Raw genomic sequence first — 21,772 nt, 5'->3', positions numbered from 1 at the left:
GACAAGTCTGCTTTGATAAAGCATGCATTCTACTATCAAATTCTATCTACAGATTGCAAAAACAATGAGTCCTGGCATTACCAATTTTACCATCAACATCAAATCCTAATTTCCATCCATTCATTTTAATCTAAAATGACTTTGGTAAAAACCTTGACTGGAAAACTAAGAATTACATCTAAATTTATTACAAACCTTTATGAAGTCTTTCATGTCAGAAATTAAGTTTACAATATTTAGAGCTAATAAAGAAACCACAGATAACCAGGTCTCTTTATGGAAGCATCAATATCATCTATCTTGGCCTACATGCAACATGTGAAAAATTTTGTTTTGTACAAGTTCTCTAAAAGACCTATTTTCAAAAAGAGGTAGATGATATTTTCCTTTACACTGTCTAACAGCAGAAAATGCAAAAATTCACTTGCCAAGAAGCTGTAATTTGTATTGAACTGAATTTGTGCACCAATGCTGCAATTTCAATAATAGTCTGATGTTTTTCAAGAGTAAACATATCCCTGTGTACATGGGGAAAACAATAGAGGGAAAATACCAAATTTGTGCACTTCTCTGATGCAAAGCGAAAACAGATAACTTTGTGCATGGAGAAAATGACAATGCTGGTAGCATAAAGTCCTGTAGCAATGGAGAGTTTCTGCAATTCTCTGATTTATTCTGATGCTAAAACAGTGTTCATGGAAATAATAGCGGAGGGGGGGGAGAGCAAGTGTTTTATTATCTATGTTTTTAATTTTATTAATTAGTTGCAGTTCTTTTTGCAATTCTTAGTGCGAAGATATTTTTGAAAATGACTATTATCTTTCATGCCTTAGGTTGGCGAAAAATTAGCCAGTAACGATTGGTGACTTTTCGAGAAGGTTGAGTATGTAATTAGAAAATATTAAAATATTATATGTCAAATAAGATCACTATTTGTATTCAAGGGCGAATATTCTTACAGATACAAATCATAAGAATTTATGCTTACACTGTCATAACTCTTAGCTTCAACACCATGCTTTAAAGTTAAGACAACTTCTCGGTCTTGACCTCTCTGCCCTGCAAAATAAGCAACAATCAAAATTAAAATACTAAAAGGTGTAAATTTTCATTTAAGATAGCAAACTTTAATTACAGAATTACAAAGAAATAGAAATATATTATTTTAGAACTACAGTCAAAAGTCATTAATCCGGACTCATCGGGACTTCGGCGATTCCGGATTATCGATTTTTCCAGATTATAGATCATCAGTTTAAATCTCGTAAGATGGCATGCACAAATTCTAAAATTAAAAATACGAAACCGTAATTTATGAAATAAAGAACAATTATGATCTAAAAGGTATCAAAATTAAAAAAAAAAAAAAAAAAAAAAAAGCTTAATATTTATTTGTTTACTTTATTAAACATTTCTTTCAATGTAAGTTGTTTAAGTTGCTTCGTTTTATGTGATAATACTTTCTCTTTAATTCTATAAACAGACATAATTTCTTGTTCACTCGCAAAGTTCCACTGTTCAAGTCCCGTAATTGCTGTGCCGAGAATACTGACTAACTTGTCAATCGAAATTTTTTCGTTTTCACCAACATCTCTGTCACCTTCTTCATGTCTTTATCCATTTTTTGCAGCAATTTCACTTTTTGTTTGATGGACATCGAAACATACTTTCGTTTTGTAGATCCTTTGGAAGCTCCAGCATCGGAAATTCTATTTGACGTAATCGAAAGTTCAAGTTTACTTTTATAAAATTGCTCTTACAGTCTGCAAAAAATAATAAGCGGGATCCAATTCGAAGATTAAGGAACAACACAATCATCAACATTAACTGAAATAGATAATTAGATAATTTTAGCTTATACCGTCCGTTATACATAAAACGTGCATGCGAAAACGCATTCTGCGTTTGCGCACACGCATATGTGCAGTCTTAAAGGTCTTACGCGCACGCGTAAACGCCTATGCGCATGTGTCAATGCGCAGAAAGTTTTTAGCTTTGAGGTCCAGATTATGGGTGTCCGAATTAACGACTTTTGACTGTATTATAAAGTATATACAGTGTCTGTATGTCTTTATGCAGCCTTTATTTTAGCAATTACTGGTTACAGGCATGTACTTCCAACTACTAGAATATTTTAATTGATATAAATATTTATGGTTCAGGACTTTTTTTTAACTTAAATCCCCAAACAAGGGGAAATTACAAATTTTTCTTTAACATGTTTCCCCAGTCTCTATAATTAAGTTTATAAAAAGTTTACTCTCATTCTAAAAAATTAAAATACAAAAAAATTTATTCCTGTACAACAAAACCGACACACACTCAACTCTAAAATTTCACATGCTTGTGGGTCATACACAAACTAAACAGCAAAATATTTGTATTCATTCATGAAACATCAGTTTAGGAAAAGATCTCTAACATTAACAGATTACATAATGAGTACTGCTATAGACAGTGCTGTGAACAAACGTTACTGATAAAATAGTGTGTATGTGATAGTGTGATAATGTTTCTTTAAAGCACTTTATTCACAGAGATTCTTTTCTAAAAAACAATGGCAAGTTCTAAGTTGGCATACAGCCTAATGCAACATTTGCATAAATTAAAAATGAAAGATGTTTTAGTTTAACTAAATTTTCTGTATGATTATTCAATTAAGATTTTACACTAATAAAACTCCATTAGAACATCAATGTATTTTTAGCATTTGAAAATTTATAAATTACTTGTCTGAAATTCTACTGGCAAACGGTATGTAACAAAATTATAAATAAAGAACATTACACAAGAGTAAATTATAAATGAATATCACTGAATGACATTAATGATGGGAAGGGACCTATTTTTTTTCTTTTTAATTTTTTAACTGGCCTCACAAGGCAAGCTGAAAATGTCAGTAATCTTAAAATTTGAAATTAAATATCTCAGTCAATTTTTATTGCACAAGTCAAGTTTATTGTTTAACTTCCTTGTACAAAGTAAAAGAACTATTGTAATTGGGAAAAATTTCCCAATTACAATACTTTAAATTTAAATGAAACGGTATCATATTTGAACGAAAATATCTATTTCGAATCGAAATAAAACTCAAAGGAACAGCTCCTAGGAAACGAAAAGAGCAAATAATCAAGACTCCACAAGGAGCAGTAAAAAGAGCTAATAGAGAATCCTCCATAGGATTAAGATCCATGGCTAGCGCTGGAGTGCTGACATTTGGGAATCTGAGGGACTAGTTCCTGTAATTTACGTACTTTGAACAGATTCTCGCACTGCCAGATTTGGGAGGATTCCATCTATTTACACACAGGAGTGGCCAGTTTCACTGAGATACACTAGTTTATTAGTCTAAAGGGGCAGTCTGCCCAGAAGGACTATTAATTTCGTTTTAGCAATTTGCATTGATTCACTTTAAATGGTGAATCCTCTTTCTAAAATTGTTGCTAATAAATATTACAGCCCTGTATTTATATTTAAAGAAATTAAATAATGAAGAATATTCATAAAGTGAATCCTCTTTCTAAAATTGTTGCTAATAAATATTACAGCCCTGTATTTATATTTAAAGAAATTAAATAATGAAGAATATTCATAAAGTGTGTACGTTTCTCACATTGTGATAAAAAACAACAGTACCTAGAGCCATCTAATTTTGAATAATGTAATCCTCCACCAAACATGGGCATCTGGAAGCCCTAATTTGGAATTATGTTTTATTATTGATTTCATGTTTTGTAACACTTAAACAAATTTTTGATTAACAAACTCAATGATTACAAAGCAAGCAATGGCAACACTTAAAAAAAAAATCTCCAGCACGCGAGACTGTGCATCGGGAATTCTAAAGATACGCTCATTTTAAAATTATTTTGCGATACTGCTGTTGAATTGAATTTTAAGGTTTAAGTGCAAAGAATACGATATTTAACAAATAAAAGTAACACAGAAAACATTACGAAAATTTCCCTTTGGGGTTAATCATTAAAATAATAAAAAAACTGAAAGCTTCCAGTTTTTTTTTTTTCCCTTTTTATTTTTTAAATACTAGATGGAACACAAGCAAACCAAATGTACACATACATACGTACTTACATAAGACATATTAAAAAGGTCAGAGACTACAACCTATATATTCTTTCTGGGTGATCTGTAAAGCTTGGAGAGGATATCCTGTAAAACTCAGTGGAACATAATCTCATCATAATCGGTGAGAAGAAGCAAGGATGCAGGACAGTATATTAAAAAAAAGAGCTAAGTTTACCTTAATTTCGAAAAAAAAAAAAAGTATTTAAAAAGTGCATTATTTACGGGATGCATAAATATAAAATTAAGCATCAGTTTACAGGCTTTAATGACTTACTTTTACAAACTATATTTATGCTATCAAATAGGCACATTTATGCTATAAATACTGTTGTGCGCTTACAAGTTTAACAGATTTAATGCCACAGCTCTGATGAGAGGTTAATATGATTTATTTTATGAGATGGAACACTTCAGAGATCTGGAACTTTCTAGAAAGAAAGTTGTACAACTCTTCACAATATCACAGAGTACAATCAGTAATTACATTTCAAACTACTCTGAACATTAAACATAATGCAATGCAAAGCACAGCTAAAGAGAAAACTACTCGGAGATATCTCACAACTCCGAACTCATGGCAAGTTGACAGCAGAAACTCGGAGCAACTCCAGCCCTATATAGTTTTCACCAGCTGCTAAGATATTTCTAGTACTTTCTGCTTCTCAAAATTGGAATGACACATGAGGATCGAATTACGGTTGCAGCTAGATCAATTAATTTATTCAATAACAATATTTATTAAGGTGATATAGGGCCTGGACCCAAATGTCGCCAAATTTGGAAACAAAAATTAGTCGCCAAAACCATTGACAGCCTGGCAATATGTCGCCAAATTACCGAGATACCCATTTAATTGATGTTAAATATACTTGCCCCTGTATTCTTACTTTTTTGGCATAGCTTGTCTCTTGATTTTTTTTTGTGTTATATTACACAAAAAGTTACAATTTCACATCATCTATCTATGTACAAAATTCGTAGCAATACTTACCAGGAGGCATCTTTGAAGAAAAACATGCTTCAAATACATCATAGTCATCAGTGACAAAGACAAACTTTCCCTTATCTACATTTTCTCTTGAAACTAATATATGACCTTTTGTATCTGTAACCTATAAATGCAAGTTTTTATATGAGTATTATAAAGTATATATAAATAATATGTAACATAAAACAATTATCATATTTACTAGATGCGAATAATTTCCAAATCACATGATTGGATAAACTACTGATAATTATTGTAGTATTATTTTCAAGAAACATACACTGCAATAAGAATACGTAATAATATTAGCATCACAATATCTAATAAGATACCTTCATTTCTACTTCACCTTATCTTGAAACCTGCCCACTTTTATTGGTCCAGCTAATTACTAAATGGCAGATTGCAAATATCCTTAACTAACTAAATCAAACTAAACATGTTTAATCAATTTATTTTCCATATTTGTGGAATGATGCACTGGCATTCACATACGAACAGTTTAGCAAGAGATAAAGTAAATATTCTTTCTTTTTTTACAATTAAGTAGTGATGGTGCTGCCATCATTACTACTTTGAAAGAGATTTAATTATTCCTGGTTTGACAAAATTTCAAGAAATTACACAAAAACATTCATTCTTAAAGCAAAATTAACGTACTTGACTACAATATACTTACAAACAGAATTATTATGGCGTTACAATATCTACCAGGAACAAAAACATTTTTTTTTTAATACACACAAAAACAGAAGTTTTTTTATAACATTTTATTATAGGAAACACTAAAATATTTGTGGCCTTTTTTAATTTCTTTTAATTGTGTTTTGATTTTAATAGTGATTACTCTGTTATCGGAACATGATAGGTTTCAACAAATTGGTAGGTAATCCTCCTTGACAAGTACTGTAGTATCAACAAAAATATATATTTTTTTTTCTTGCTATCCACTTGGTTTTCAGGTACAGAATTCCTAAAAAATCAGTCAACCATTTATTCCAATAACATGAAAAACTTTTGTTGTACTCTGCAAACAAATTCCCTATTAAAAAATAGCCTAGATCAACACTTCATACTTGTCAGAATAATTGGAAATCAATGCGAGGTTTCAAGGTCAGTATTTCCTTCACTTGCACACAGTTCCATACTTCTTGCGTGTAAAACAAATTTTCTATTGTTCTCATTAAAACATTCTTTACTGGTTTTACACAGGCTTCCCACAACCTTCCAAAATGAAGGAGGGATAAAATTAGTCTATTTCTTTAGAAATGCATACGCCTACTGAATATAACATCAAACTTGTCAACATTCCAAGTGCACTATCCAATAATGAAATTTTTTGTCACTTGGTATATATTAGCTTATAACTTAAAACATTTTGCTTTCTTTAATGATGTAAACAAAATTTAGCTAACAAATTTTATTTAAATACAATTCATAAGCAAACCCCAAAAGCCACGTCACTCAGAGGCTTATGTACAACTTTCATTACGACTTGGAAACATGTTTTCTTTTCAGCTTAGTACTGAATATAGGATTTCTTAAAAATAAACCAATTAATACTAAAATTCAAAACTTCATTTAAATGAAAACACAAAGTAAGCACACTTACTGCCTGTGTTTATAAAAATCACTTTATCCGATAAGCTAAAGTGAAAAATAAGGGATATGAGGAATTTGACGATTTCCTCATTTAAATAATGAATTATTTCAGGCACCCCCAGTTCTTTTAATACTTACATTACATTATTACACTGTTGACCGTGAAGCTGTTACCAAGCACAGTCAGTTAGCAACAATTATGGACAAGCATAACATAAGAACACACTCATAACATCTGTGCGTTCATTTGATGTAATCCTTTATAATATAACAGCTCTATAAGCCACCTTTTAACTTTATGAAGAAAGTTATAATCTAACTGTTACTGCTAAAATTTTTCCTTGCCTATTTTTTTAGAAGGGGAGATTGAAATCTGCAGTTTGCCTTCTAGAGAACAAAAAGAAGTGGATTATTTTCTAAACTTACGAGATTCTATCATTAAAAATGTGATATGGCCAGCTACATATATCTGACAATACAATAACACACCAGAACAATTACTTGCACAATTACCTTAAGTTAAATCAAAGGAGGCGAAGAAAACAGCAGAAATTAATAAAAGCGTTTGTACAAAGCATAGAAACCAAGTAAGTTGAATGCCTAACATTTATTAAACAAAGAGACAAGTTCTCTCGGAATTGTATAGAAACGACAGTTGTAACTTCAGCAGGATTTCCATCAATTCTTTTTCCGTTGTTTTATAATGTGATTTTATTTTGGCAATCTTATTTATTTTATAACTGAAAATAATGTTAAATACTCGTCAGAATAATTTAATTTACGTTTTTTTCTGATTTGCAACGAAAATGGAAAATGTCTGTTAAACAGTGATGCACATAAATAGGTTTAATTGCAAAACAAGTTAAATATTATGTGCAAAATGATAATATGGGTATTGTGTAAAGGTTGGTTTATTTGACTATGGCAAAGCACTCGAGGACTATCTGACTCGAGAATGCCTACATGAAAGACTCTATAAGAGAAACTGGCTCGTATACATGTTAAGAAAACTATGAAAATATCCATGCAGCCAACCTGCTCACTGGGTTTAAGCCCCGGACTGAAATATCAATGTTCAGAGACTTGGCTTGGGCTTGGTGAGCCAGTGTGGTTAAAGTGAAAGAACTTAATGATGGTTTTATTTGGGAGCAGCGCCGGATTTAGCATTTTTCCTAGGCGGGGCAAAAACTAAAAATTGCTTACCTTACCCATCTTTAAGTTTCTGTAATAAATTTTAGTTCTTCAAATAAACATAGAAATAGGTAGTTTGAGATAAAATGTAAAATCCAATTTATAGTAAGAAATTCCTTATGTGCCATTTTTGTTCTAAAAGAAATATACATAACAAATGGTTTAGTTTCTTTACTTATGGCAAAGCATAAGAGGGAAGATTTTTTCTGAGGTCTTTTCAAGAGTAATTGGCTCATATGCAAGTTCCGCATGAGAGAAACAGCGGAAACACCCATGCAGCCAGCTAATTTGCTTGATTCTAACTCCCCACCGAACTTCGAGTGTTCAGACATCTCAGCCGCTGGTGGCCGAACATACATACCAAAAGTTACATAATTAAAAACCTGTGCGAATCCTCTTAACGCAGTTACTTCTCTGGTGCAATAAAGTAGCCAAATTTACATTTTCCCTGAAATGGGGATTTTTTTCAATATTTGCAACAATACCTACTCACACTAATAAATGATGCTAATAGAAGACGATTCAGCACTAAATACTAAAATAGTTCAGCACAGCACAAAAATGGGAATCGGACATTATTAAATAATAAAAAAATTCATTTAAACAAATATAAGCAAATTACAAATCACTAATACAATGGACTGAATAATTTTGTACCAATTTCTCGATACTAACAGAAACTAACCTAGCACGTTAAATATTCATTTCACAATAACGCCTTCAAGTAGCCTACTCAAGAACTCTACTATTGTCCTTACAAAGCCCAATAACATAATATATATTTACATATTCGTGCAAAAGACTATTTTTGTACTGTAATAATAATTTTCTCTGAAATACGAAATTTTGCAATATTTGCAACAATAACTAGCCAGACCATGGAGGTAAGAAAGAAAGGGCCAACCCTGCACTGCGAGTGAAGCACTGCTCCGAGGGCTTCGGTCTCCAGGAGTGTTTTTTGTTTACATTTAGAACCTCCCTTGACAGTGCACTGATACTATTTCGACACACGATACTTCCATACAAATCGAAAAATGGGACACTTCCGCATAAAAGAAACATTTAATGCGTGATGGATAATAGCAATTTGTATAGTTATGCTTATGCAAAATGTTATGTTTAAAGAAGATTTTAGCAAAAAAATTACGCTTAAAGAATGAAAAATATCTTATGGTATCTTTAAAATTATATATGTCTTTTGATACACTTGATTATGCACTCATAATAAAAATAATCTTAGTTACAAACAATAGATTACATAAGATGGGACAATATATGAGCTGATTAATTATGTAACTATCATTAGCTATACATAACAACAATACGGACTTACTGTTGAAAGGAAAAGGTTAGTATTTGTACTTCTTTTCATAATTCTTATTTCAATAATAATTTTATGTTCTTAACTTAGCTCTTAAAATATTATGGAATTAAAATTTTACTCTGCGAGCCTTTTGTTCAGATAATAAATCTATGGCATCGTCATAATTAACTCGATGCGCTGTTTGATTTTCTGTTGCGAGACTTGATAAATGCTCCTGGCTCATCGACGATCTCCGATAGTTTTTTAATAAGTTTTTATTTGCTAAAGCGTCGCTTACAGCTTGCGGATGTAGTTGGAAACATAGAGTAAATCCGCTGGGCAATACAAGTATTGTGAAAGGCATTCTGAAAATCATAGGTGTAGATCTGCTGCAAGAGATAAAAAGCTCTAGCCTTTTTTATGTGGACGAATAACTCTGAGGCTTGATTTTTAAAAACGGCAAGTTCCTGACAGAACTCGAATGCATTTAGAGATCTCGCTCATATTTTCGTGCAAGATCTGCTCAACTCTTGCAGTTCTTCATTATATTCAATATTTCACGACCACTAAGAAATGGAAATTTGAATTTAGTGTAATAGACCTGTTTCCTTTCGTTTTAATTTCTGATAAGATTCGATCAAATACAATTTTTATTGCATTAGAAAGTAGCTGAACACAATAAAATGTTCGTGATTCGTCCTCGCACAATTCATCAAACTCCTTTTTGCGTTTTAGAATTCGTTTATTTGTCAGAATAGGTTCAACCTCAATTTTTTTCGGCTGCTGCCTTAAATTCTTTTATCCAATATTCCACAGGAATTTCTCTCATTTTTTGCAAAGTTTTGGTCAGACCTTCCATTAATGTGACGGAATGCGGAAGAATAATATCTTCCATTTGAATTTCAGAATTTATTCGATTGATTTCTCGAAGAATATTAGCCCAAATTGTCAGGCTGATAATAAATTCAAATTTTTTTTACAACATGTAGTAGATGTCCTGCTTCATACTTTGATAGATAATTAATTTTGAAATAGTAATATAATACTTTGAAAGATAATTTCTTTCAAGGATTTTATTACTTCTGGTAAATTCGTTAGAAGTACTTTCACAGCCACATGTTTTGACGACCATCTTGTCTGGCTGCTTCCTTTTGAGTTGGTTTTTGTACATCTTTTCGTAATATCCCATCGAATAGTGAATCCGAAGAAAAAAGCTAAATATCTTCTGGATAATTCCAAAGAAGTTAACTGCTTCGGGGCAAGAGCAGGTAGAAAGCACACAGACAAGATTCAAAGAGTGAGCAAACCATTGCACATATTTCGGCCAGCTTATTCATTTCTGTAATCCTGGCTTGTGCTCCAGGATCTAATATGGCCGGTAAGTACAGGCCATGTTAGATCCGTAATGCTCAAATTGACCCCGACATTGTCAATATCCAAACCATCAAGTGTCAGTTTTTCCACAAACCGTTGAGAAATACATTCTCCCGTCTTTCCACCAATTTCTATGAAATCAATAAAGCTCTCCTTTATTTCACACACATCCCCACATATTTTTTACGTATTGAATCACCTGGCTCACTTGTTCTGTATGCGACACATCTGGAAAGCAATCAAACATTATTGTGTAATATTTGGCTTCTTTAATATCATATAAAATGCTATTGTGAACTGTTTTCGTCATTACATCAGTAATTTCATTTTGAATTATCTTTGTTAAATATGATACTCGTCCCTTCTTTAGGTATTCTAACTAGTACTTAAGAGTTATGTTTGACTAGCAGAGTCATTAAACTAAAAAAATTGCTTTGACTAGGCCGAGAACACTTTGTGAGCAGACTGCCAGGGGTTTCATCAGACTCACGGAAAGAAAGACAGTTTGTTGAAAGATACAATACAGCATCCATACTCACCTGTAGGATCTTTCTCCATTTTTCTTTCTCTGTGTGAGTTAGTCTCTTAATGTCATGATGCCTTGACACTATTTCATTTGCTGTAGTCTTTCCACCACTTAATCATGCACTCTGTGTGGTATTTCAGATATTTCGTGCTCAGTTAACCTTTCTAAAGCTTTTTTCCAATTAGTGAATCCTGTAGTACACAATGCTGATTTAATGGCAGTGGTATGTTTCTGATAAATCTCACAGGGTATACAAAAATAGCATTTTTAGTTTTAGAATATATAATCCAAGATCTTTTAAGCCTTTCATTATTTGCTAATGTTCTGTGCAACAATGAAGATGTCAAATGTCTTCCATCACGTTCTGTGTACCTAAGGTCTACATTGTTGGATATTTTTTGGCTAATAATACAGCTTGACTGCTAAGAAAGATCGTTCATTTTTTCTGTGATTGGCCAACTATTTGGGTCCGACAAATCAAAAGATTTTAAGTCTTCTTTCTGTTGCCCACTCACCTAAATGAGAAAATACTTTATATCCTAATTTCATGTCCTCTAGACGTTAGTTTGAGGTCTATGAAGAAAGTTGTTCTCTCAGTTGCTGAAATGAAGTCTGTTTGAGGATGATAAATGAAGATTTCTCATCTTGGTCATGCAAATTGCAAGAAACATCAATATCGTTTAGAGTCTCGGCACCATCGGAATTTGCGGCAGGATCTGACGGTTCGTCTTTTCCATGAAGCCATTTTTCATTATAGCTGCAATTTGTTTTCTCTGTTCAGTCCTATCTCTTGCTCTGGTTCCATATTCTACCCCTGAGAGTTTTTTTCTACACCTTCTCATGATTTCTTGCACCCTAAATAATATATAGTATAACTTGCCTTAATAAGAAAAGCTAAAAATTGATATAATTACATTCAACAGTATTAGGGCCGCTTCGCGGACGTGCCCACTAACTAAGTGGTTGCGTCTCGCTAAATATAGCGAGGAATACTATAAGCATGCATATTAAAAGAAAATAAGACAAAAAAAAAAAAAAAAAAAAAAAAAAAAAAAACTTTAAAAACTATAAAAAAAAAAATTAACCCATTTTTAAAACATACGTTGCTGACTGGCTGCAAAAAATCAAAATGCCTTATTTCATTTCTGTTGTATATTCTCGATGTACATTAATTTGAATTATTTCATTGGTCCAAGGTTAATTTGTATTGGATGTTAGGAAAGAGTTATAATTTCTCCATTTATTTCGCAAGAGGCGTTGGTATAAAAACAAGGCGCCTCTATACTATCGTTCTGTTTTTCCTTTGAATATTCCCGCCAGGAGAGAGGACAACAGACTCTAGGCAAAGAAGTTGAAGGGAAAGATATATAGATTCTTTGCTCTGCGCATCACTTACAGGGACCAAAGACCAAGGCGTTTACGGCCTTGGTCTTGACGGAATACTTTTGTAATAAAATTACATATTGGGTTGGCAGAAGGACAGGGTCCTTTGAAATTTTCAGTGATGCTTGGAGTCCTTCTATTGTCCTCTCTCTGATCTTATCTTTAGAGTCGTGTTCAGCTGTACTTATCTTACTTTTAAAACTGTTTGCTCCAAAGGTTTCAAATAATTAATTATATATATTCTTAAAAGAGGTTTTAAACCTGGCTTTAAAACTACTAATGTTGCATCAAAATTTCACAACATTCCAAATACAATTCAGTGCAACTCTTGAATTTGCCGCCCGGGGCACAGACCCCGGCATGCCCCCGCCTAGATCCGAGACTGTTTGAGAGAGTGACACGTGTGAAAGAAAATTTATCCTGCATCAAATAACTAAATTTTTTAAAAAGGTAACTGTTTTATTTTTTATACTTATTCAACAACATATAATTGATCATAGCGAGTGTGCAATACCGAGTTTCTGCAATTATCTGATGGTTTTTTTTAAACAAAAACAAATCACTGGAAAAAAAAAAAAAACACACAGTAACATATCATATAATATATACAATGTCTAGTGTGTGCAATTCTATTTTTTTTTAAGCGAACACAGATTGTTGCATACATAGGAAGAAAGCTAATAATACATATAACAAATAATGCTTAATGTACACAATGTGAAATTTGCGAAATACTGATTTTTTTTTTTTTTTTTATAAAGTGAGAACAGACTGCAGTGTCAATGAGAACAGCAGTAATGCATCACATATTACATAAAATACATCATTTTTATATTTGGCTAATCTTTGGAATATGGTAACAGGTAGTTTGGCGACATTTTGGTAAGGCGATAAAGGTTACTAGCTAAGCAATAATCTGAGAACTACACAGTTTGAATCACAGATTATTTTGTCTCACAGAAATGAGAGATCATGAGAATGTAATGTGACATTTTCTGGAAAATTCTAATCGGGATTTTAGCTAATAAGCACTTACAATTTCGCTGCTAAAGTGCAGAATCGCCCACTTATTTGTTTGGCACTTTTTACAAGAGTAAGAAGAATTGGATTTTTGTCAATTTTCTTTGACTTTTTAAGTGAAAATAGGTCGATGTGTACATGGATAAAGTCAAGAGTGTGCGCAATGCCATTTCTGTGCAATTCTGGGATGTTTTTTAAAGTGAAAGTAGGTCGACGTGTACATGGATACCGTGTATATGCAATTCTTAAAAACGCGGCAAGTAGTGGGCAATTCTACACTTTCTCCTAATTTCGCACCTAATTTTCGTCATGATTAAGCACTTTTGTTCCATGCTAGCAGATTGTGGGAAAAAAATGTTGAGTAAAAAAAAAACACATGCCTTTACTTCGTGAAAACAAAATGGGGTCAAAAAAAAAAAAAAAAAAAAAAAAAAAAAAACTCGCAGGTTGCTGTAGCAGGGTTGGTCGCCAAATTTTCACCAAAAAATCGCCAAGTTACCATAATCTGAAGTTTAACCACATAATCAAATTCTCCATACAGTCATCCTTCAATTATTCATATACATATTCTTTTTTCCATGTACCTTATTATTTTCCCAATCTTATTACTACAAAATGCTTTGCATGATGTCAAGATATTTCCTAGAGAATTTTTATTTTATTTTCAGTCATATTAAATTACATTTTACAAAAAAAAAAAAAAAAAAAAAAAAAAAAAAAAAAATTAGTAAGTGACAATACTTTATTCCTGAAATTACAAAACATCTTTTATAAATTATGATAAACTTATTAAAAAGGTTGGTTTGATTTATATGAGAGACATCTGACTAAAGGAAGGAGTTGGCTTCATGGAAGGCTTTTTAAGGCTAACTGGCTCATATCCATGTTACATAAAGGGAAAAACCATGAAAACGCTCATGCAGCCAGCATGCTCATATGGATCTAAACCCATGCCAAACTGCCACTGTATACAACAGTAACTTTACCACTCAACCAATGGTGAGCCCTTAGTTAAAAGGGAACAATGTAATGCTGTTTGCTGAAAGTGAAGAACTGTTAAGTACATGGCTACTAATGTTTACAGCATTCTGAAAATTTCCTAGAAAGCAGGTTGCCATTAATACATAAATCTATAACATTTGATACATATATTTAATTTACAAAAACTTTTCCTCTTTTTTTATATACACTTCTTTATTTCTGTCCCAATCAAATTTGTGAAGGATGATTTTATTCCGAAAAAGCTAGAATTATTTGCAATTTTATAACAATCACATTTGGCACTTTGAAATGATATCTAGAATTTTCAATATGCTTGAACAAATTTCACTTACTCTCCAGAAATTTGAAATATTTCAATATCCTATTAAGTGATCCTGTTTTTAATTAAAACAGATAATCTGATTAAAAAAAAAAAAAAAAAAAAAAATTAGAAATTAGAAATTTCTAAGCTATTCTCCTGAGAAAAAAATTTGATGAATTAACGATTAATCTAAATAAAAATCTGTATAGCTTAATACTCTTACCATATCATACTAAGAATCTGTATAGCTTAATATATCATTTAAATTTTCTAAGTAACATGTCATAATGAGGCAGCCTCAAATCCTTTCAGCTGGAATAAAGGTAAAAATAAATTGTGATATTAGCTTCATAATAATTTCTTCCACCAGTAATAGTGCACCGAAAATTCTCGACTCGTTTCTTCCAATACACATAAATAAGTTTCGTATGGGTTGCCGGCAGCTTTAGAATAAAACATTTTATGCACCATACATATGTTACTGCAAATAACCAAAATGCATACTAACCAGCAAATCTGTTTTTTGACCAGGAGCATCACTTAGATCATATTCTCCATTAACTAGCACACCTTTATGGATTTCTTCTTTTAAGCAACGTTTACTGTTAGCAGGTAATCGGAACATCAAACAATTTACTACAACTAAAGTACAGACTATAATAATAAATTGCTGCAAAACATACATTTTTACAATTACTTAGTTGGACAGTCTTTAAATACAAAAATTAATGTTAAATGATGAAGTAAACTGCCATAAAAACATATAAAAAGGGGATAACAGACGTGGCAAACAACGACCGATATACAGAAACAAGCAATTTATTATTTCTGAGTTGAGAAGTACGTTTGACTGCCAGCAAATATCTTGTAAAATTTTTGAAGACATATATAATAATTAAATTTTATGTGTTTTATTTTACCCTAAATGATTCCTATATGTTACGCAATAATGAAATATTTAATTCATTATGTGGGAAACAGGAAAAAAATCTAATTAAATGAAATTTCGAAAAATTATGAAATAATAAGTGGTAATCTAAAGTAAAAGTAATGATATATTCTACTTTAAATTCAATTTGCTTTTTCTATATTCAAGGAAAAAATTAAAAACAAAGATCCTTTAACTACCCATCAACATGAGTTGCCATCTTCTGTAGTAGAATCTCGACTAAAATAATGTCGGAAAATTATCAGAAACGAAAAGGCCTCTTTTACATTGCATTGTATGGAAACGGAAAGTCAGTACAGTGATAAAAACTGTACCAAAGCCTCGCCCGTCTGTATTGATGCGTCAAGTTGTGGTGAAGCCGTAGGCATGAGAGATCTCTGAAAACGGTAGAAATGATGTTTTTGGTGAAGATTGAGAAAAATAAATTGTGTGGGGCGTTAAAGTGCGATGTATAAATTGTATTTAACAAATGAACATCAGTTTTGATGGATAAATGTAGTTCAGGTACGATTTAGAACTGATCAATTTCCGCGGCTTGGTATTGATTTAACGTTTATTTTCATAAACTGTTTCATGAAATATGTTAAAAACATTACATAAAATCATATTTATAGTTTTAGTATTTCCCACTAGAATGCCAGGTAGTTTGTGGGTAAGAGGAACTACTGTTACAATATTTCGAAAATATTTTCTGCATTCGGAATACTTAATACACATCAGCTCTTCTTAATAATTATGTTATAGAGTGATTGTCATAACATTCATGCGGTTAGACAAAGTTTTTCATATGCTGATCTTGAGTCATTTTAAATTTCATGTATTTGTGTAACTAATACACGAATTGACGTCGCGGTACGTATATGGCGATTTAAATGTTCTCTTAAATATCTTTAAAAGGTAGCCAATATACCATGTATATATTGTCAAAGTAACAGGTGCTCAAGTTTTGTTCTTGCTTTTGGTATGCGTTGGAAACCACTACGGTTTAAAATCGTGCATAAAATTTTAAACCTAATTAGTTGTGGTTCTAATTAATCTTATACATTAGCTGTATTTTAAAGCCTCCAATTCAATTTTCGTTTTGCAGTATGCTTACTTTAAATTAATTATATTTGTTTTGTTCAGAAACATATTAAATATGTTTTAATAGTTCTGTGTAGTTTGTCTTTTGATTGCACTTATACCATCTAAGTTTTTCAGTTATTCTCATTTAATAACATTTTCTGTTTTTTTATGTATTATTCATTTTTGTCACATTTTGTGGAAAGAGCAATTTTTAGAAAGAACTTTCATTACCTTAATGAATATTATTCTGTTGTCATATTATACTTCTAATTTCCTTACAAAACTGTGCTCTGTTAAGTGTGTTTTATAATATATTGTTATTATTATTATGGAGGTTGAATGTATGACATTTAATTTTGATTAATACAGTCTTACTGTATGTTTGAATTATGGATATGTTCATTCTTGTTAAAGCAGCCTTCACGCTTAGTTTCAGAAATATTAAATAAATTTAATTGCCTATTCTGTAATATTTAAATTTAGATATCACAAAGGGCAGTTTAATCCTAGTATCCGGTGCACACGGGATTTGGCTACTTTTGGCGACTTTTAGATGAGCTTTAAAAACATGACATATACGATGAAGTAGTAAACGAGTATTCAAAGAATATATATAGTTATACATAGTATATACTATGTATATAGTGATAGTATATACATAGACATTTTTTGGTGTTGGCGATAATTTTCAAAAATCGCGCCAAGGCTGCACCGTATACTAGGATTTTACCCAAAAGGCTTATGAAACACTTTGGTAGAAACAAATTACTTAGTTTTATTACATTTTATCACATATCCTAATTTTTCTAAAGACTGTTTAATGCGTCTTCTGTTGAAATATTAATATGCATTTTAAGATATTAGTTGCTACACTTTCTGGCCCACAAGTGTCCAAATAGTAAAAATACTGAATGCTGGCAGTTTAGGTCTTGGCAAATGGATTGACTGCATGAGAGTTTTTGTGGTTTTTCTTCATACCAAGTGGGAATACGATCCAGTTCCACTTAAAAATTCCTCTTTTAAGGCTTCCTTTAGGAGATAGCCCTTGACTACTTTGCCATCATCTAAATAAACTGAATTTGCTACTCTTTCGGTCTGGTGCACACCAGCAGCCAAGTGGTGAAGTCAAACATTGGTAGTTCGCCCTAGGTTCAAATCACAGTAAACTGTCTGGCTGGATGGGCATTTTTATGGTTTTCTCCATCTGTAATGTAGATGTGAGCTAGTTTTGTTCCAAAAGTTCTCCATAAAGACATCCCTTCCCATCTGCAGATAGTTCTCAAGTTGTTGGCCGTGAACTGAATAAAATTCTTGGATTTATAATCATTTGAACACATGATATAAAATTAATCTGACATTTAGCTCTTTTTGTGTAATTATTTGGAATCCTCTAACAAGCATTTTGTTTAATCACTGATTATTTTATTATTAAGTATGAATTTGGTTCTTTTAATTGTCATAAACGTTTTATGTGAAATGTGAGCACTCTTGTAGTTGATTTTTTATGTACCATAGTTTCAAACTTTAAATTATGGGTAAAAGTATATTATAGGGTACACCTTTACGAAACTTGACAATTTTTGGCGATACATGGATACCGAGTTTTTGCAATTCTTTGACTTGTTATCTTGGCTTGCGTAGCAGTGATTTTTGTGCCAGAAATCGGCACTACACAAAGCCAAAATAACAAGACAAAGAATTGCAAAAACTCGGTATCCATGTACACATCGACCTATTTTCACTTAAAGTCCCAGAATTGCATAAAAATGGCATTGCTCACTCTCTTGACTTTATCCGTGTACTCATCAACTTATTTTCACTTAAAAAAAAATTACAGAATTGCACAAACTAGACTTTGCACACTCCCTTGACTTTGTCCATGTACACATCAAACTGTATTGACTTAAAAAATCAAAGAAGCAGCTTAGAAAAAAATATATATTCTGAATAAACTACATTTTAAATCAAACAATGAAATAACATACAAAGGAAATTCATCTTAGCACTACACGAAGGAAATTAAAATACCTTATTTACCTTATTTCGCTTTAATAAATTAACATAACAACAATAAATTTCAAAGAATACCATGTACACAGCATCCTGTTTAAAAAAAAATCAACGAATTGCACAATATGGGCAACAAACGAATATACGAACTACGCAAACCTCACTTTAATAAATTAACATAACAACAAATTTCAAAGAATATCATGTATACAGCGTTCTGTTTCAACTTTAAAAAACATCTACGAATTGCACAATTTAAACGGTATGCACTAATCAACAAAATAACTAAAATAAATTTCAAACAATTAAAAAAAACAACAATAACGACAGAAATTCATACTAAAAAAACAATGAACATAACATTCTACAAAATAAGAACAAGAATAAAATGAAATGCACTTACCATGAATTAATGCTTTTTCGAACAGCAGAAATACCAATTTCATACTGCTTTTAACATGCCGCCACGTAATCATCGTATTTATATGACAGCCACACACACTGTCCAGAAAATTCATACTACGGTTCACAAATAAATAAAATAACAAATAATCACAAATCCCTACTTTTATCATGCACAGCCACTAAAAATAATCTCCCAGACCCTCTTTCCACACCTCCAAATACCCACTGCCCCTCAACAGGATGGCCATGACGATATTTCCTTTTGCCGAACTTTAATTCAACAACTTCCACCATTTTATCTTTTTCCCCTAGCTTCTCAGACACGGAGCATGACGCGAACCAACTAACTCGAGCGAAAGATTTTTCAACGTCAACAGTGTTGCCATACAACATGCAATTGCAGCAAAAACCAGCGCAGAACTCACATCGCCACATTTGGTGAAATTAGGGCGTATATCAGAGTTGTACCTATTTCGGAATACATCATCGTTTATCAGTTTTCAGATAAATTTCCGTGTCATGCCCATTAATGCAATTTTTTTAATGCTAAGCTCTCCTAACTTTAGAAACAGCTATAGTTTTATTGCAGTTTTATAGAAAGCAAGTCTCAGATTTTATTAATTTATTCCCCCCCCCCCTCCAAAATGGAGTGGAAATTTGAGAAATTACAACTTGTGTCTTTATAAAATTTAAACTGCCTTATGAGGATTAATCAGAGTTATGTAAAACCAAGATGGATATCTTGTAAGTGTGTTGTGATGCCATGCTTGTCATTATTATCTTAAATTGCACTGTTTTGCAACAGATTATGTTTTTTAAAAGTGATCAGTCAGAAAATATGCGAAAACAAAATGCAGAAAGCTAGTTTTATACTTTGTTTCACAAAAGCAAATCTTTCTGCATGTCTTTTAATAACCAGAAAAGGTAGTAAGTAAGGTTATAAAAATGATGTAGCATTAAAAGAGGGTGTGAAGTTTTTTGTTTAATTTTCGGTTTATCATTCTGCATTTTTTCAGTACATATTGAATTGAATTATGTATTTTTTCTCATATATGAAACAGATATTTATCTTTAAAATATAAAGGTGAAGAGTTTAGAAATAAGAACTGAAATTTCTTGATAGCGGAAAGAATTTCATTGTAAAGAATTTTCTCAAATTACATCCGAGTTATTGCTTTTAAATAAGTGTACTTTGTTAATAATAAGAAACATATCCTAAATTCTTTCCTCTGTCACTTTTCTATTCCAGTTATGTATATCTTATGATTGAAAAATAAAAGTTTCACTTTGGAATAGCCTGTTGATCTGGTCAGGGCCAAAGTTTTTTATTGTAACACCACCCTGGACTTCAGCTGGCCAGTTAACAAATTAACCGTCTTATCTTATTTCACTTATCTTATCTTATTTCAGTTTAAGAATTTTTCATTAAATACACACATATGCAATTTAACCAAAAAACTTCTTGCCATTTCTGATATGACATTGGAAGAGTGAACCTTAACATAAAAATAGTTGCCAAACTTGACAATGAAGTGGTTAGGATGGGGTTCCGGACATTGACCAAGAGTGTAAAAGCCCGTTGCATCGGTACTTCAAACATAACTCGCACAGCGACTGATTGAAAGGCGCTCGTTTGGAGTTGTTTGCTGTATGATTTTAAAGTGGGCCTGTCAGCAGAAGAATCAAGTCACCGAATTTGCCTGGCCTTTGGGGATGATGCCATTAACAAATGAACCGCTAGGCAGTCGTTCCAGAAGTTCAAGTCAGGGGATATGTCTCTTAGTGACGTACCACGCAGCAGTTGGCCATAAGTGCTAGGTGATAAAGCTCCGAGAGCAGGCATAGAGAGTGACAGTAGCTAAACATGCGGTAAGCTTGCTGCACACTTCCAGGTATCTGATGAAACAATCAGACTCCATTTGCACTACATAGGAAAGGCATACAAGCTGAGCATGTGGGTACTACACTGACTGTCTAATGTAAACAAGCAACAGTATGTCACTACCTGTTCATCATTGCTTTCTTGGCACCACAATGCATCCGTATTTGATGGAGTACTCACCAGCGATGAAAAGTGGGTTCGGTATGTCACACCTAGGCATTCCAGACGTTGGTTGTTACCACGGGACCTTATGCCTCGCACTACGAGACCTTTTCTCCACCCATGCATGATCATGCTCTCTATCTGATGGGCTAGTCGCCAAGTGGTGCACTATGAGCTCCTTCCAGTGGGCCAAACCATCACGGCAGGCCTGCACTCGCAGCAGTTGGAACGTATGCATCAGGCACTGATGCATAAGAGCCAGCATTGGTCAATCGTAAGGGTGTCCTCCTCCTCCATGACAATGCGAGGTTACATGTGGTTCGGGTGGCCAGGGACACCATCCAGCGACTGGGCTGGGAGACACTATCCTATCCCCCATACTCCCCAGATCTCACAATCATCTGTGTGGGAAATCCTTCAACACCCGGCCAGACCTTGAAAAGGCCCCCATGGACTTCTTTGGGTCGAAGACTCCCAAGTTTTACTGTGATGGCTTTGCAGAGCTAGCTACTTATTGGGAAAA

General features: G+C 32.6%; 2 protein-coding genes across 3 annotated transcripts in view; one reads left to right on the top strand and one right to left on the bottom strand.

Annotated features, from left to right (window-relative positions):
* The window catches only part of bai (Transmembrane emp24 domain-containing protein bai), a 29,637-nt gene extending 14,035 nt beyond the window's left edge, over positions 1–15,602 (bottom strand). The window contains exons 1-3 of the mRNA XM_035369638.2: positions 15,285–15,602; positions 5,078–5,198; positions 989–1,059 (exon numbers count right to left, since the gene is read on the bottom strand). Coding sequence (XP_035225529.1) covers positions 989–1,059; positions 5,078–5,198; positions 15,285–15,461 — 369 coding nt within the window. The 5' untranslated portion in view covers positions 15,462–15,602. The remainder of the gene's footprint in view (positions 1–988; positions 1,060–5,077; positions 5,199–15,284) is intronic.
* Positions 15,603–15,949: 347 nt separating this feature from the next.
* Positions 15,950–21,772, top strand: part of LOC118198050 (uncharacterized) — a 106,724-nt gene continuing 100,901 nt past the window's right edge. Inside the window, exon 1 of one of the 2 annotated variants that reach the window (XM_085827491.1) lies at positions 15,950–16,229. In XM_085827491.1, coding sequence (XP_085683617.1) covers positions 16,211–16,229 — 19 coding nt within the window. In that variant the 5' untranslated portion in view covers positions 15,950–16,210. The remainder of the gene's footprint in view (positions 16,230–21,772) is intronic. The other variant, XM_085827492.1, reaches the window with a different exon arrangement.

Source organism: Stegodyphus dumicola, chromosome 12 (assembly GCF_044657685.1).
Source record: "Stegodyphus dumicola isolate Sdum_Otavi_A_Nest chromosome 12, ASM4465768v1".
Classification (NCBI taxonomy): Eukaryota; Metazoa; Arthropoda; class Arachnida; order Araneae; family Eresidae; genus Stegodyphus; species Stegodyphus dumicola.
The sequence above is the reverse complement of the archived record's forward strand: the minus strand, read 5'-3'. Positions and strand labels throughout refer to the sequence as shown.